General features: G+C 46.1%; 1 protein-coding gene and 1 long non-coding RNA gene across 23 annotated transcripts in view; one reads left to right on the top strand and one right to left on the bottom strand.

Annotated features, from left to right (window-relative positions):
• Positions 1–65: 65 nt before the first annotated feature.
• Positions 66–15174, top strand: part of TPM1 (tropomyosin 1) — an 18656-nt gene continuing 3547 nt past the window's right edge. For 2 of the 21 annotated variants that reach the window (XM_015278778.4, XM_015278785.4), the window contains exons 1-8: positions 66–326; positions 1318–1443; positions 7316–7449; positions 8747–8864; positions 8985–9055; positions 9863–9938; positions 10355–10417; positions 10692–10761. In XM_015278778.4, coding sequence (XP_015134264.1) covers positions 213–326; positions 1318–1443; positions 7316–7449; positions 8747–8864; positions 8985–9055; positions 9863–9938; positions 10355–10417; positions 10692–10761 — 772 coding nt within the window. In that variant the 5' untranslated portion in view covers positions 66–212. Of the gene's footprint in view, positions 327–1006; positions 1133–1317; positions 1444–3449; positions 3638–7315; positions 7450–8746; positions 8865–8984; positions 9056–9302; positions 9379–9862; positions 9939–10354; positions 10418–10691; positions 10762–11906; positions 11990–13410; positions 13619–15174 lie in introns of those variants that run through there. The other 19 variants (XM_015278788.4, XM_015278792.4, XM_015278791.4 and 16 more) reach the window with 17 other exon arrangements.
• LOC107052132 lies at positions 1327–3207 on the bottom strand. 2 transcript variants are annotated; one of them, XR_005862797.2, is made up of 3 exons: positions 3068–3207; positions 2873–2977; positions 2399–2657 (listed from the first exon to the last, which is right to left on the bottom strand). It is a non-coding gene; the product is annotated as an uncharacterized LOC107052132 (long non-coding RNA). The 2 variants fall into 2 exon arrangements; XR_001464354.4 differs by having other exon boundaries at positions 1327–2657; positions 2873–3207.

The following is a 15174-nucleotide window of genomic DNA, read 5'->3' as shown; positions in this document are numbered from 1 at the left end:
CCTGAGGAATGCAGTCAGCCCCCTGGGAAAGGCCATATCAGTGAGGCGCTCCCCGCCCGCCGCCCGCACTCCACCGGCGCCCGTCCCGCACTCGTTGGCCCCAGCGCTCCCCGGGGCCGCGGCTCGGATTCGTATCGGGGCTCTCCCGCCGCTTTCCCTGCTCTGATTTCGGCTGTACTTCTCGCGGGAACGCGCCCTAACCCACCGCCGCCATGGATGCCATCAAGAAAAAGATGCAGATGCTGAAACTGGACAAGGAGAATGCCTTGGACAGAGCCGAGCAAGCCGAAGCGGACAAGAAGGCAGCGGAGGAGAGGAGCAAGCAGGTCTGCACTGAGAGCCCGGGTGTGACTGGTGCCGGGGCACATGCCTTTCTAGGCGATCTCTTTCTCTCACCTTTTTTTAACGTACCTTATTGTATCCTTCCCCACCTCCCCCTCCATTGCCCGAAGAACCGATTGAACTACTGAAACTTCCCTAAAGAGTTTCACTCTGATGCCCTGTGGCTGGAGGCTCCCGGGGCCGGGCAGGAGACGTGTCCCTGCCCCATCCTGTTTGGAAGGGGTCCTGGGACAGCTGCGTGGCCTCCGTGCCTTTGTCACAGGGGCATGGCTGGGGGACACAGCCTTGAGCAGCTGTTAGCACTGGACAGACATGCTATGATTTGGCAAAGGACTTGAAGCTGGGTTTGTGCCCCCTTTTCCCAGCACTATCCAGGAGACTTGTCCAGTTCTAGCTGCTCCCCCTTTTTCCAGATATGTGTCCCATTTTCCTGGCCTGCTCCAAGCAGGTCCCCGTCCACCACCTCTCCCCCCCCTTCCCCTCCCGTCCACCCCAGCACCGTGGGGTTTTATTAGTTAGGGGGTCAGAGGCATAGTGGTTGTGAGTACCTTGGAGATCCTGGGTAAGGCCAGAGGAAAGGAGAGAGATTTAAAGATGACCTTCCCCCTTTTCAAAGCCCAGGGAGAAATGTGTCTGTGCATTGTATTTCCTCTTGTGCACCTAGTTAGAGGATGACATTGTGCAATTGGAAAAGCAATTGCGCGTGACGGAGGATTCGAGGGACCAAGTGCTGGAAGAGCTGCACAAGTCTGAGGACAGCCTCCTCTCCGCAGAGGAGAATGCTGCCAAGGTATCGTGCCCTTACCGTAAGCAAAGAGAATCTAACTGTCTCTCCTTCTTTCTCTCTCTCTCTCTGTCCGTCCGTTCTTTTCTGTCTCTTCTGCACTCGCACTTCTCCCTTTGCACGATCACGTTGCCTGCTGCACCTTTTCCTGCCTGCCCTCCCCTCTCCACCACCTTCCACCCGTGTCACAGCTGGAGGACGAGCTGGTGGCTCTGCAAAAGAAGCTGAAGGGCACTGAGGATGAGCTGGACAAATACTCCGAGTCCCTTAAAGATGCACAGGAAAAGTTGGAACTGGCTGACAAAAAGGCCACAGATGTAAGTTACCCCTGTCCCTTCCACCACCCCCTTCATACAAGGAACAGGCACCTCCACTGCACAGGACAGCCAGGCAGTGCTCTGCGGCCGTGCTGGGCTCAGGCTCCTGGCACCTCCTGGGCAGGGAGGTGGGAGACACAGCGCTGCCTCCTTGCATGAGATTTGCACATTGTCCCAGGCATTGATTGGGTTTCTGCTCACTCAACACGTGCTTTTTGTGTGTACTTGCTGTTGTTCCATTTGCTGTGGATTGTCAATTCAGATGATGGGAAAAATAGCTTGGGTTGGAACAGTAGTGCTGTGATAGTCGATGAGACAGAATCAGAGAGCTAACAGCAACTAGGCTGGGAGAGGGACTGCTGGGACATCCTGTACATCCCACAGATGCAGGAGAATATGGGCTGCTGGTTGTTTCTGCAGGAGAGTTGTGAAGTCCCTTCTCCTAGTTTTTATTCCTGGAAAAAACGGGGATGATTTCACATCTCAAAGAAAAGTTCAGTCCTGCGTGAGAGAAAACTGGAAGATGATACTTGCTGGGTTTGCAGTTCGGAGGACAGGGATCTTGGGAGCAGACTGGGGGATATATATAGCTCAGCACTTTATATGGTAATAGTGCAAGAGCTTGTGACCCTCCCAGGCCTCAGCCCACCCACCTGTCCGCCCCTGACATGCATCTAATTAATGTATTACACGCATGGAGCGATGCGAGTTTCCTGTTCCTGCAGATAAGGCCCAGAAAGCCCAGCGTGGCTACAGTCCAACCCAGTTCTCTCCAAATACTTCTCGGGTCTGAATTACAGGACGGGGTGAAACCGCAGCGCTTCCAAAGCCGTGACTGCCCTTTTCCTATAGCGCAGCTTTCAGAACTGGCCTCAAAGCTAAGGAGGAGCTGTCACAGTTAAGAGCAAAGAGGAGGAAGGATACTTTTAGAAAGGGAAACGTTGCTAAAGCCAACTTGGCATCAAAGACAACACACTTTTATCTGATTTTACTTTTACAAAGAGCAAACCATAAAGCGAAGCGATTAAGTGGTGTAGTTTTGACAGAGACCTCAATAAGAAGCGCACGTAAGGATGAGAGAGGGGTTCTGTGTTTAATGTGGATCAGATGTCTGTCTTCTTCTGAGCGAGGCCGCACGGAGGAGAGGCACTTCCTAGCAGGGCGCTTATTGGACTCGTTCAAAGGAACCGCATACAGATCCAGGGGAGATATTCCTTATAAGGAAAAGTATGCGGACTATTTGGGAATCGCCGAGGATGAAGGCGAGAGCAGTGCTACCAGATTCCCTGCCTGAAAAGCACGATCCCCCCCGACCAATCCCAGCGCTGTTTCCCTTTGCTGGAGAGCAGCGTTTTGGAGCTCGTTGGGACGGTGTTCGGTGCAGTCACCCTCGGGCAGAGAGCCTGGCTTGAGAGAACGCTGTACTTACTGGTGCGCGTGGAATGTCGGGATGCCGTGCTTTTGGGCCATGTGGAGTGTCTTGGGGCACTGCGGTGACCCGGTGTTTGCTCGACTCGTTTGGATAGTTCCGAGCCTCGGGAAAAGGGCAGAGCAGGGCAGGGAGTGCCGCTGCCGAGGCGGAGCAGCCTCACGCAGGATGAGGGAGCAGCACCGCCCGACTCACCTCGGCATCGCGGCGCGCATCCTTCGGCCCCGGGTTCAGCCCTGCGCCTGACGGGGCCGCAGCCCCTCGTCCCGGGAACTCGCCCGGGCGAAGGACGGGGCGCTTTACCCCGCTCAGCCGGGGCGCCTCAGGGCTACGGCAGGGAGCGGGGCCGCCGCCAGAGGGCGCCACCGCTCCGCGCCCACCTGGCGGCCCGGCCCCGTCGCCGAGCCTCTCCCCGCCGGCCCCGGCCTCGCCCGGCGCCCGCCCCACCCCGGCGCGGAACGGCGCGGTGCCCCGCCGCCTCCCAGCGCCGCTCCCCTCCCGCTCGGTGTCGCCAGCCCCGCCCCGGTGTGCGGCGCGGCGCGGAGGACTTCCGGGGCTGGGGCGGAGGGAGGGAGGCGGCGCAGACCGGTGGCGAGGCACGGAGCGGGTCGGAGCCGATCGGACGTCGCGGGCATGGCGGCGATGAGCTCGCTGGAGGCCGTGCGGAGGAAGATCCGCAGCCTGCAGGAGCAGGCGGACGCCGCGGAGGAGCGGGCGGGCAGGCTGCAGCGGGAGGTGGACCAGGAGCGGGCCCTGCGGGAGGAGGTAGGGCCCCGGGCGGCTCAGGGCCGCGGGCAGCCGCTCCCCGGCACGGCGGTACCTGCGGGCGGCGGCCACGGCACGGCGGGGCGGGCGCAGCTCAGCTCAGCCCGAGGGCCCGGGCTGCGGGGCAGCGGTGTGCGCAGCTTTGGGCAGGTGTAGGCAGCACGGATTGGTGTGGATGCGGCTGTGGGTGCCCGATGCAGCACAAAGCTGATAGTGCGGTTGTTTGCCTCGCCGCTGGCCTTGGGGAATGGTGGCGGCTGTAGTTTTGTTTTTCCTTTCTGTGAAACGTAGAGTGCTCTTTGTGGCCGTATCTTCAGAGTTTGCAGGAAACTCATGCCGAATAACTGATTTGTTATGCGTGCTCTCGGCAGCAGACTTATAAAAGCAATGTCTGGTGGTGAGCATTCAGAGCTGCTCAACCAAAGGAGCACCGTGTGTGACTCCTCGCTCCTGCAGCAGTGCAGCAGACCCACGGGGCAGCGCACGAACCCTTTTTTCTGTTGTTTTCTGAGTGAGAGAGTGCATCACAGGGCATCACTTCACATCATGGGGCAGATCTGGAAAGTGGGTCTGCACAGACAGAGAACTGCTGGAGAGAGTCCAGCAGAGGCCACAAAGATGATGGGGGCTTGGAGCATCTGCGTTATGAGAAAAGGCTGGGAGACCTGGGGCTGTTCAGCCTGCAGAAAAGGGTGAGGAGAGGTCTGATCAGCGTTTAGGAGTATTTGTTGGGTGAGAGTCAAGTGGATGGGGCTGGGCCCTTTGGTGGTGCCCAGCAACAGGACGAGGCAGTGGGCATGAACTGCAGCACAGGAAGTTCCATATGAACATGAGGAAAAACTTCTGTACTTTGAGGGTGACAGAGCACTGGAACAGCCCAGAAAGGTGGGGGAGTATCCTCTGGAGGTACTCAAAACCAACCTGGATGCTTTCCTGTGCCACCTACTGTAGGGAACCTGCTTTGGCAGAGGGTTGGACTGGGAGATCCACAGAGGTTCCTTCCAATCCCTACAATTCTGTGAGTTCGTGATTGACTTGTAAGGGTTTCTGTCTTAAAGACAGCTGGATTTGTTTTCTAAACTACTTTCTGTGAGTAAAGAATGCCTTCAGCAACATACATAGTTCTAAACTAGGTTACTTCCCCTGTCCCTGCCATGGGAAGTGCTGGTGACACCTTTGGGTGCAGAAGGCGCAGTGCTGGAGGGATGACTCCCACTTGCCTGTGAAGTCTTACATGAGAGCCTGGCCGTGGGGTGAGGCTTAGCATCCTAAAGGGTAGCGTCAGTCTGTTGCCTGCAGCTGATTTACATGGATTGTATGGAATTCTGCACAGTATGTTTGCGTGGCACAAAGTGTTTGTTAGGAGAGGATCAGCACTTCAGTGAACAAATGCAGAAAGGTGAACTCGTGGACACATACAGACCTTCTTCACTACTTCTTCTTCACTACTGCCAGCCTTGCACAGGTTTTTTTTTTTCACTGTCACAGCTGTATTTCTGCATGACTGAGGGAGGCTGTGAGAACATGGAGCGAGCAAGCTGAGGTGTGAACCTGACCCTTCCCTTAGTGCAGTGCTGTACGTGCACGGCATGTGACCGGCTAGTGCTGTTGCTGGGTTTTATTTTATTTCATCCTGTGCAAGGTACGGATATGCAAACAGTGCAAAAGCTGAAGCTGCAGCCAAAGCATATCACAGTTCACAACTTGTGGCTGTTAAACCAGAACGGTAAAGGTTCTGGGTCTGCGAGCAGCAACTGTTGCCTTTACAAAAAGTCCCTGTGGTTGTGTCTCACCGAGCTCTGACTGTGTCTTTTTAATACGGTTTTCCTCCTTCAACTGTATGATTAGCTGGAAAACAGTCTTTCTTACAGCAGTAGTAATTAACATGGAATTGTAACATACCCACGTCATCGCTCATTGTAAAAATATGTGGTGTCTGAGTGCTGTGTCAGAAATGCAGGAGGTTGTATTTGCTCTGGGAGTGCCCCTAATGTCACTGGGGTTCTTTCCTTCCTTGCCATATAAGGAAGAAGTCCTGCTCTGCGGAAGGGTGAGTGGGGCCATATAAGGTTGGTTGGTGAAACCCACGGCACATTACTGGTGGTGGAGCAGGAAGTAAAAACTCGAACTTTAGTCACCCAGTGTTTCTAAGCATGTTCTGTGTGCTTATCGTGATGAGAAGTCTTGACATGATAATAATTAACTTGTACTATTACAGATTTCCCAAGGGTAACGTTAATGAAAGGACATAGATTTCCACCACCACCCCGGCTGCTTTGTTTCTCTAAAGGTTCAAATTCTCACTGTTCAAAGCCTGAAACCTGCAGGTTTGGAATGCCATTGCTTGATTACACGGCTAGGTGAAGATTTAAGGTTGGGGCTGATACTGAAGTGTAAGAATGTAGTCTCCTCCACTCCTGGCTCAGTGTGCTCACTCCCGGTACCCGTCAATGTTCAGATACATGTATTTGCTTCCCAGATGTTGGTGTTACTGCTAGCGATTCCAGTGGCAGTGTTACTGCTCTCTCTCAGGTTGTTTTCTAGTGCCTAAGTTGTTCTTACTGGTGTTAGGCACAACAGAATTCTGGTGGTAGCCAGCTGTAGCAGAGTACCTCAGCGGTAGTAGAATGAGCAAATATCAACAGTTCCTTAAGCATCTCAGAAAAGAAAAGCATTAAACTGGTACCAAAAGTGGGATAGATTTCCTTGTTTTTTGTTGTTTTTTTAGTTCCCCCCTGCTGGAAATTCAGATTTACACATCCTCGCATATAGTGAGATCATTTGCAGTACTAATTCAAAATAGCTATTATTCTTGGAAGCATTAACTATTTAGATCAATAGTTATTTTGTGGCTTTTGTTCTTTCTTTAGAAAGAAATAACATTTAATAGCAGAATAGTTAGGGAAAGGCTGGTATTCTGCAACTTACAGAAGCATAGCTTGAAAATGTTAGAAGTAAAGGCTTGTAATAAGAGGTAGACATGTTGTGTTATTATATAAAGAATAAGCAAATATGTTGTGCAGGAGAGATGGATCTGGGGGAATTCTGAGGGTGGCAGCAGGGAGGGCGATTAAATGTTTTAAGCAATTGTTGCTTCCAGGACCCTTCCAAGTTGTAACTCCTGTTGGTACCTTGTTAGCTACTGAGCATCTTGCCTATAAACAAAATCTGTGAGTGTTCAGGTGCCTAAATGCTCTTATGCTATCCCTGTAGGAGCTGTCTCATTGTAGATGCTGATCTAAGTATGTTTTTGTGCTCCTACTTTCAGCTCATTTTATGGAACTCGAGGTAACATAAGTATTTATTACCTAAATATGGCAAAAGGGCCTAAGTAATGGGTTTGAAATAATATGTAGGGGTTGTGATAGTTTCTGCTGATTTCCTAGGAAGGAAGAAGGGATGTAATTGGTTTGTGTCTTCTAATAAGATAATATATTTATGGAACCGTGCTAGAGAGAGCAGGACTAGAAGGATTATGCATAAGTTGCACGTTCCTTGATCTGCTTAATAGAAAAGAAGCATCGTAAAGACATGTACATCTCTGTACGGACTTTTCAGTGAATGAAAACAGAAGCCATTGAGGTGCCATTAAATAGCACTAGCAGGTACATGGGGTAATCCTCTGCAGAGGGTCATGTGTGCCGTGTTATGATCTAACTTCTCTTCTTCTGTGCTTAGGCTGAGAGTGAAGTAGCTTCCCTGAACAGACGCATCCAACTGGTTGAGGAAGAGTTGGATCGGGCTCAGGAGCGCTTGGCTACTGCCCTGCAGAAGCTGGAGGAGGCTGAGAAGGCTGCAGATGAGAGTGAAAGGTGGGTGAGGTTACTCTTGAAAGTGATTAGCTGGATTGCCCGTATGACGAAGGTGGTAATTGCTGGGGTGTGGGTTAGGGAAATAAATTAAACCACTCCTATGTCTCTCTGCATATGTAATCCACTCTGCCTTTGGACTTCAGTCGCACAGTCTTCAGTCACAGCTTGTCTATAGGGATGTCCAGAATGCACACACAGGCTTAAACACTTGTTTGCATCTCAGTTGTAAAGATAAGATAGAGTGGGCTAGAGCTTTTGTTATATCATACTGCTTCCTGGGAAAACTGTTGGAACCAGTCCAGGCCTCTGTATTTGAATGACAACTGACAGAGGCGATGTGTACTCATGCTGTTGGGTGATTCTTAATTGCATTGTGGTTAGAAAATGTTATGTGGAAAACCAGTGCTAGAAGAAGCTTTGTTTCTCCTGTTGTTAAGATCTCTACATAAAGGTGAACGAAGGAGAGAGATCACATAAATTCCATTAGATTTAGGCTGGAATTTCCAGATGTATTTAGGAACTCAAGATTTGATGGATTTAAAAGATGTCTTCTACTAATGCATATTTTAGTGCATAATATTTTAGAGATAACTGTCATAGTACTTTTTGTTCGGAAGGAATCCAAAGTATTCTCCATATCTGTTTCGACCTCGCTGACAATGCAGTCTGTTGAAGAGACAGTTGTGGAATAGTGAAGAGAATATGGGTCAAATCTATGTGGAAGGAAGGGGCAATTCGTTGTGCTTCTTATTATGGAGGAGTTTAAATTTTGCTTGTTCAGAGCACACAGAGCTTTAGGTCAGTGCTTTAGGACTCTGACATGAGAAAACTCATGGGAAATTGTTTTCTCATAAACATAATATCTGTCAGTCCTGCAGGAGCTGGACTGTGCTATCTCACAATGAATGTTAGAAATACAGGTGTCTTCAGTCATATTATTAGGTCTTTAGAAGCAAGAGCATTTATTTATCTTTCTGTAAGAACAGTTTTCCTGGAATTTAAAAGAAAAAAGGATAATGAAGTGGTTGAGTTTCTGGGTAAAGTTGAACTGTAGCAAGAGTTAAAACAAATGAACCTTTCTTTCTTTGTAAGTCATGCTGCTTTTCCTTTAAACTTCTGAGGTGTATATACACAGGATTAGATGGTGGGTGTGAAGAATCAAGTTTGTGAGGTGCTTCGTTCATTGTAATACATGTGCCTGAAGGACACACTCCAGTCAGTGGTAGAACTGAAGCTTTTAAACTGGCAAGCCCTGAAGCTTTTATTTACTGGTTTGGGTTTTTTTCACGTCTTTCAGAGGAATGAAGGTCATTGAAAATAGAGCCCAGAAGGATGAAGAGAAGATGGAAATCCAAGAGATCCAGCTTAAAGAAGCTAAGCACATTGCTGAAGAGGCTGACCGCAAGTATGAAGAGGTCAGTTTTGGGACACAGGGAACAGCCAAAAGCCCTTTACCCACACTTTGGATTCTAGGGACAGATGGTGTTGGCTGCAATAAAATGATACCCGTGATTGTTGTTTGCCTGTGCCTGTAGGTGGCTCGTAAGCTCGTGATCATTGAGGGTGACCTGGAGCGGGCTGAGGAGCGTGCTGAACTATCAGAAAGGTAAGTGTACAGTTTCCCCTGAGATGCCTGTGAGGTGCTACAAGACAGAAACTGTAACAGCATGGAAACATTGGCAGTACACTGTGTGTTCAGCTCAAGGCTATGTTTGCTCTTTAATGGTTGAAATAAACGGTCAACACCAAAGTAAATGTGTTTGTATGTGTGCGCGTGTGTTTTGTCACTGCATGCTGAACCTGCACACTGATTTTGTGAATGGCTTTTGTGCATTTCATGTGTTCACTAACAGCCAAGTCCGACAGCTGGAAGAACAGTTAAGAATAATGGATCAAACCTTGAAAGCATTAATGGCTGCAGAGGATAAGGTACTGATACTAATAAACAGTTTTTAGGTTTAACTGCAACCCGAGTCTTTCAGCTTCCATAGCCAGTTAGCTCACTCAGTAGCAAATAAATCCTCACTATGCTCTCTACTCCCTTGCATCTTGCTTTGGTTGTTTTCTTTGGTCTCTTTTTTGTTAAATCATTTTGTTACCTTTAAAACTGATCTCCTGTGCAGCCAAAAAGAAGCTGAACTGTCTTATTTGTAAAAGCTTGTAAATATTTCTGTGTAAACCAAAGACTGTAAATAACTTATGTCGAGCCATTGTTGAAATGCACACTTAAAATGGAATTTGGCATCATAAACAGTCGCTTTCAGTCTGTGATGGATTCAGCTGCTTTTAAGGCTTCTTTTGCTCTGTAGTTGTTTCATTTTTCTCTATCTTTTCCCCCTTTTTTTTCTTCTGTTTCTTTTGCTTGACTGAATCTTCCATCCACCCCTTTCCTGCCTTCCTTCCGAAATAACAGCAAATGTGCTGAGCTTGAAGAGGAGTTGAAAACTGTGACCAACAACCTGAAGTCGCTGGAGGCTCAGGCTGAGAAGGTAGGCTAGAGACTTACATGAGAACGTGTTCCTTATGCTGGCCCCTGGATTGGCCTTTTGGTTTGTTTTGTTTTTCAGTATGCTGATCACTTTTCAGCATTTCAGCAAGGCCATTTGTTAGTAGAATCATTTGGACTTACAGTCAAATACGTATTGAGTAGCTATCAGAACCTAGCATTCCTTCTGGTCCCACAGAGATTGGTATTATTTGAATGCATCTTCTGTTAAACAGAACATACAACTTCAGGGAAATTCTGCTTTTGTAATAAGTTGTGTGTGATCGCAGTCTGATAAGTGGAATTAATCTAGTTAGGCCCATATTACTCCCTTTTATACAGTTGATCTATTAGAAGAGTGGTGTTTTTATGTATGTAGAATACCTGGTCTAATAGCAGTGGTTTTCTTTCTAATTACAGTACTCGCAGAAAGAAGACAAATATGAAGAGGAGATTAAAGTTCTAACTGACAAACTGAAGGAGGTAAAATTAGAGCTGTTATGTACAACAGATCTTCCAGTACAATGTTGGTTCTTTTAATATTAAAAATACTTGAATTCTTTACGGATGAACATATCCCTTTGGGGACAGTTAATTGTTGGATATCTCATAAAAAGAAGCATCACCTTATTGTTTTATTTTAAATCTACTTCCTCTCATCGTTCTTTTTTTGCTCCTTTGAATTGTTGCTCCTCTGTTTGTAAGTAGTATGTGTGTGTGCGTTTCCTACAATTGTTTGTATTGATCTTGACTTCAGGCTGAGACCCGTGCTGAATTTGCTGAGAGGTCAGTAACCAAGCTGGAGAAGAGCATTGATGATCTAGAAGGTATGGATCTTTGTTTCCTGTGCTAACTAAAGAGATACAGGTCTTTTATTCTCCTGGTTTTATTCACTACCCAACTCCTACTCACCTAAATTGTCCAGATTATGTAAATGGGTCTACTTAAAAAGTGAAAAAGGTAAAATGATTTCCCATTCAGATACACTGATAACTTAAATGCTTCTGGTGAAATGTTTTGCTCTCGCCTGTTCCTTTTTCTCTGATATTTTCGAGACTCTTCATTTGTTTTGCTTTACATGCTTCTGCTTGGAAGTACATAGGGTAAATTATGAGATAAACAGTATCATGTTACTAAAAAGCTGGTGAAGAACTGTGTTAGTTTTGTAATAGTTAAGAATGTAGCACGCAGACTTAATTTATTGTTCTGATAAGGGTAGGGCAGAACAACAGGTACTGGTTTTTAGTAAAGCTAATGGATTGCATACATACTGAGGAGGACACCTTTTTTACATTCATGGAGTTTGTTTTAAAGTTTTGATAAACCTTTCAGAACTGCAGCTGAATGTGCTTTCTCCTTCCAGAGAAAATAATTCAGCAGTTTGGAAATCAAAGGCTACTTGGAGCTTACTACTTCAGTGTGTTCTATCAAGTTAGGATTTTATGTAGTTTGATTACTTGGCATGGCAGGCTTACCTATAGGGAGTATGAAGTATAGCTAGGCAACAAGTGCAAAATGTATGGTCAGTGTTTCAGGAAGCAAAGAAGAAAGCTAAGTACTTAAAAGTTAGCATCCTCCTTGAGCCCTGTTTCCAGCTCTCGTATCCGTGGTACTGACTTCTGCGGTTCCCATGTGCCTTTCTAATGAGCATTAAAACAAATTTCCAGGACAAGGAAACAGATTTTTGCTTCCCTTCTAGGCTTTGTTTTACCTAAATCACAGGTTGTCCCACTTGCAGTGCAGTTAATGAACTTATCACAGAAAACTATTTGCCGTTGTTTTTTATTCTTCCCTAATTTTATATTTTGATGCTGTTTTGTTGTTGTCCTGTCTGCCTCAACACTTCTTTCTGTGCGTTCCTACCCTTTCCTGCTGCTTTTGGATGGTATCCCACACCACTGCCTTCTCATTCCATCCCATGACCACACTCCCATTTCCTTGTGCACTTCTACCTTCCCTTGGGGGCTGTTAGATGAGCTTTATGCTCAGAAACTGAAGTACAAAGCCATCAGCGAGGAGCTGGACCATGCTCTCAACGATATGACTTCCATGTAAATGACTTTCCAGCTTGTGCCTGTGCCTGCTTCCCTGCCCTGATTGATTGTGTGGTTCTGGCTTTGTGAAATTACGCTCCCTTGTAGTGGGAGATGCATTACTTTAGTGAGATTAGATGCACAAAATACCATGAACCATTTATTTACTGTGGCAGAGTGTGGGCGTGTGTCGTGCCAAGCCTGGTAAATACTCATGGTGATTTTGTAAGCTAATCGATGAGCTCATGTGTGTTTACCAGTGTGCATCAGTGATCCTTATATCCTGTGGTTGCCATTTGTTTGTAGCTCTCCATTTATCCTTCTAGTTGATCTCTGTTCAAGTATTTTTTTACCATCATTTTGAATTTGCCAGAAATTATTATCTCAGCACATACTGCGTTCAGAGGGTGTTCTTCTGCCTTCACAGCTTTATTCTGGCAAAGCTCTTACAACAGTTTCAAAGGGACTTAGAATTAGCTCCGTTAATAATAGTAGATTGCGTTTATCTTGAATTTCCTGAACTGCTTGAATTGAATTCCACTGCAGTTGAGTTTTCAACTGCTACCATTAAATTACAAGTGTGGAAGGTAAAGACACTTTGTGATTTAGACCCAGAAATGTGACAACTGAAGTGCTGGTTGTTTGTATGTATCTTGTGGAGGGCAATAGTAATTACTTAGTAAATCCCAGAGGTGTGGTAATACCAGCTTTAGCTTGAAGAGAGAGTGTTTGAGGTGGGGAAAAAAAAAGAGAAGGAATCATTTGTAAGGGGTGTGAGTAATCTATGTGGTGTTTGAAATATACCATCTTATTCTGCATTGACATAAAACTCTGAACAGAGGTCAGCTATGCTAAATCCCCCTTCCCATGCTCATCCCTTTGATTTGCATGAACTCCATACAACTGGCATGGGAAAGAAGAGATGTTGCTTTCTCAAGTGCCTGTGAGGTGTGACATTCAGTTCAGCAGGACTGCAGCTTTGCTCGGAGCTAAAAATGTGTTTTGCATGCATCCATATTTTAACTATTTTCCCCCTTTTTTTTTTCCTTTCTAATCCCTACATTTCTTCATTGCTCCCCTCCCGCTTTTCAGCAACTTTTTATGTACCAACGCATCTACATTTGCTCAGTAGCTTTCTGAACAAATGGTGTTTTTTTCCCCTCCTTTGTAACAGAAGTTACAACTTGTTTTTGTTGGCTTTGTTTTTTTTTGTTTTTTTTTTTTTCATTTGGGATATTTGCAGATGGAAAACAGGCTTTAAAATGTAGTCCTCCTCTGGTACATGAGGAAATTGCTATAGCATTCCAATCCCAGCATGGTGTGGCATTTCACTAGTAGTCATCCTGGCATGCTGGATTCTGCTGTGCTGTCGTTGCTTTTTTTGGACTTCTTACTGCACTTTTTTTTATTTCCTACCTTATCTCACTTTTTCTTTTTGTGCAGATAATTTTCTTTGCTTCACTTCTCCAAAGACATCTTCATCGGGTTGGATAAAACATCTTTCCAAGCTTTTGGATGTTTCATGGTTCTCTGTCCTGTCTTCTAGCTTACTTGGCTCTATCTTTCTAGCACCTGTTTCAGAATATGATCTTCGTGCTCTATTGTACAGAAACTCTACATCTCTAAATGTAAAATAAACATCCCAGCTGTATTCCTTTGGCTATCCCCTTGCCTTTTATTTATTCAAATAGCTATTTCAGTTATTAATAAAAAAAAAAAAGTTGTGTGGGTTTTTTTTGCCATCAGAGATTTCATTTTTGTTCATATTTCACTTTTTTTTTTTTCTCCTACAAACACTTTTGCCTTAACGTTGACAATTCAAAGGCAGGGATAGCAGGCTGTGGGCTGAGAATACCCATTCTTGGTATTTGGGGTTAATGCTGGCCAGTTGTGCGCTCTCTCAAAGTATGATGCATTTAAAATGACAAATATAGTGGGAATTCTTTCAGTTGTTATTGTTGGGCCAGCATCTGCAGAGACGCTGCTGCCTTGGGGTCACTTGGTCGTGGGAGCATGTCTGAGAGAGCACTGAGGCCCTTGACTTTTCTCTTCATGTCTTCTCCTAGCTTGATGTTTCAGACTTTCTGCTTTTCTGTAAATGTATTTGTTCATTAAGTTAAATCTAAGATTCAAAGGGGCGATATCAAAACCTTCAGAATGTTTTGCAAAGAGAAGCGTTCCCCTCTTTCACACCTCAATTCCTCTGCAAAGATTTTGCTTGCTTGCTTTTTTTTTCGTTATGCTTCTCTTGAGTGGCAGGATGTGAGCTAAGGTTGAGCAGAAAGACTTCTGTAACTTTCCACTCTTGTGCTTAGCTTAGATTTATGAGCTTAGACTTCTCATTTATGGAAAATGTTTCAGAATTCGAGTAGGAAACTTTTCATGATTAATGTAATCATTAGATGGGTCTGCTGCAGTGTCAAACACTGATTCCAGATTTGAAAGCTCAGACATTTGATCACCCATCATTTATCAGCTCAGCTAGTGTATGTTACACCACAGCAAGCCCGGCCTCTTATTCTGTAGTTTGTTTTATTGTGCCCATAGTGTGTTTTTTTCTTCAACTCCTTGCAGTACTCTTGTTTCTTAAGAAGTAAGTAAAGTAAAATCCAGGGTAGAAGCCTAGTAATAATAAAAAAAGGTGGAAAGTTCATGATTGTTCTTAATACTTAATTTAACTCTTCCCACCAAACATACACAGTCAGCTGTCTTCATTGTAGGAGTGATGGACTGCTGGACAGAATATTAGAAGCAGGCAATACAGTGCATTAATCCAGATAGCTGCACACACAGTTTATAGCTGGCCCATCTGCACTGATGTTGACTGTTCTGGTTTTTCAGTGCAGTGTATTTCAGCACCCTGTCACCATTGGACCTGGCCTGTGCATTACTTCACACATCCCACAAGGTCTGGCTGTGTGTAGCGAGCAGTGTGTGTGAGTCTTGTTGACACAAGTGCAGGGCTGGCTCTGACACTGCATTTGCCTGGGCTACGTGGTGTACAGGGGTAGTTCTGCTGAGGCTGAGCTCCAGGGAATCTATGCCAGTTGTCAAACACCCTGCTGTGCCTGAGATGGCTCCATGTGGAGACCTTTGGCTCTTCATCCAAGTAAGGTAGTTGTGACCTGGCCACAGGTGTGTGAGTAGTCAAGAGCTTATAGTACACTCAGAAAATGCTTCCCACACTTGACCTGAGATTTTTAGTCT

The sequence above is a fragment of the Gallus gallus genome, chromosome 10, assembly GCF_016699485.2.
Source record: "Gallus gallus isolate bGalGal1 chromosome 10, bGalGal1.mat.broiler.GRCg7b, whole genome shotgun sequence".
In the NCBI taxonomy this organism is placed as follows: domain Eukaryota; kingdom Metazoa; phylum Chordata; class Aves; order Galliformes; family Phasianidae; genus Gallus; species Gallus gallus.
This window is presented reverse-complemented; position numbering and strand designations above follow the sequence as displayed.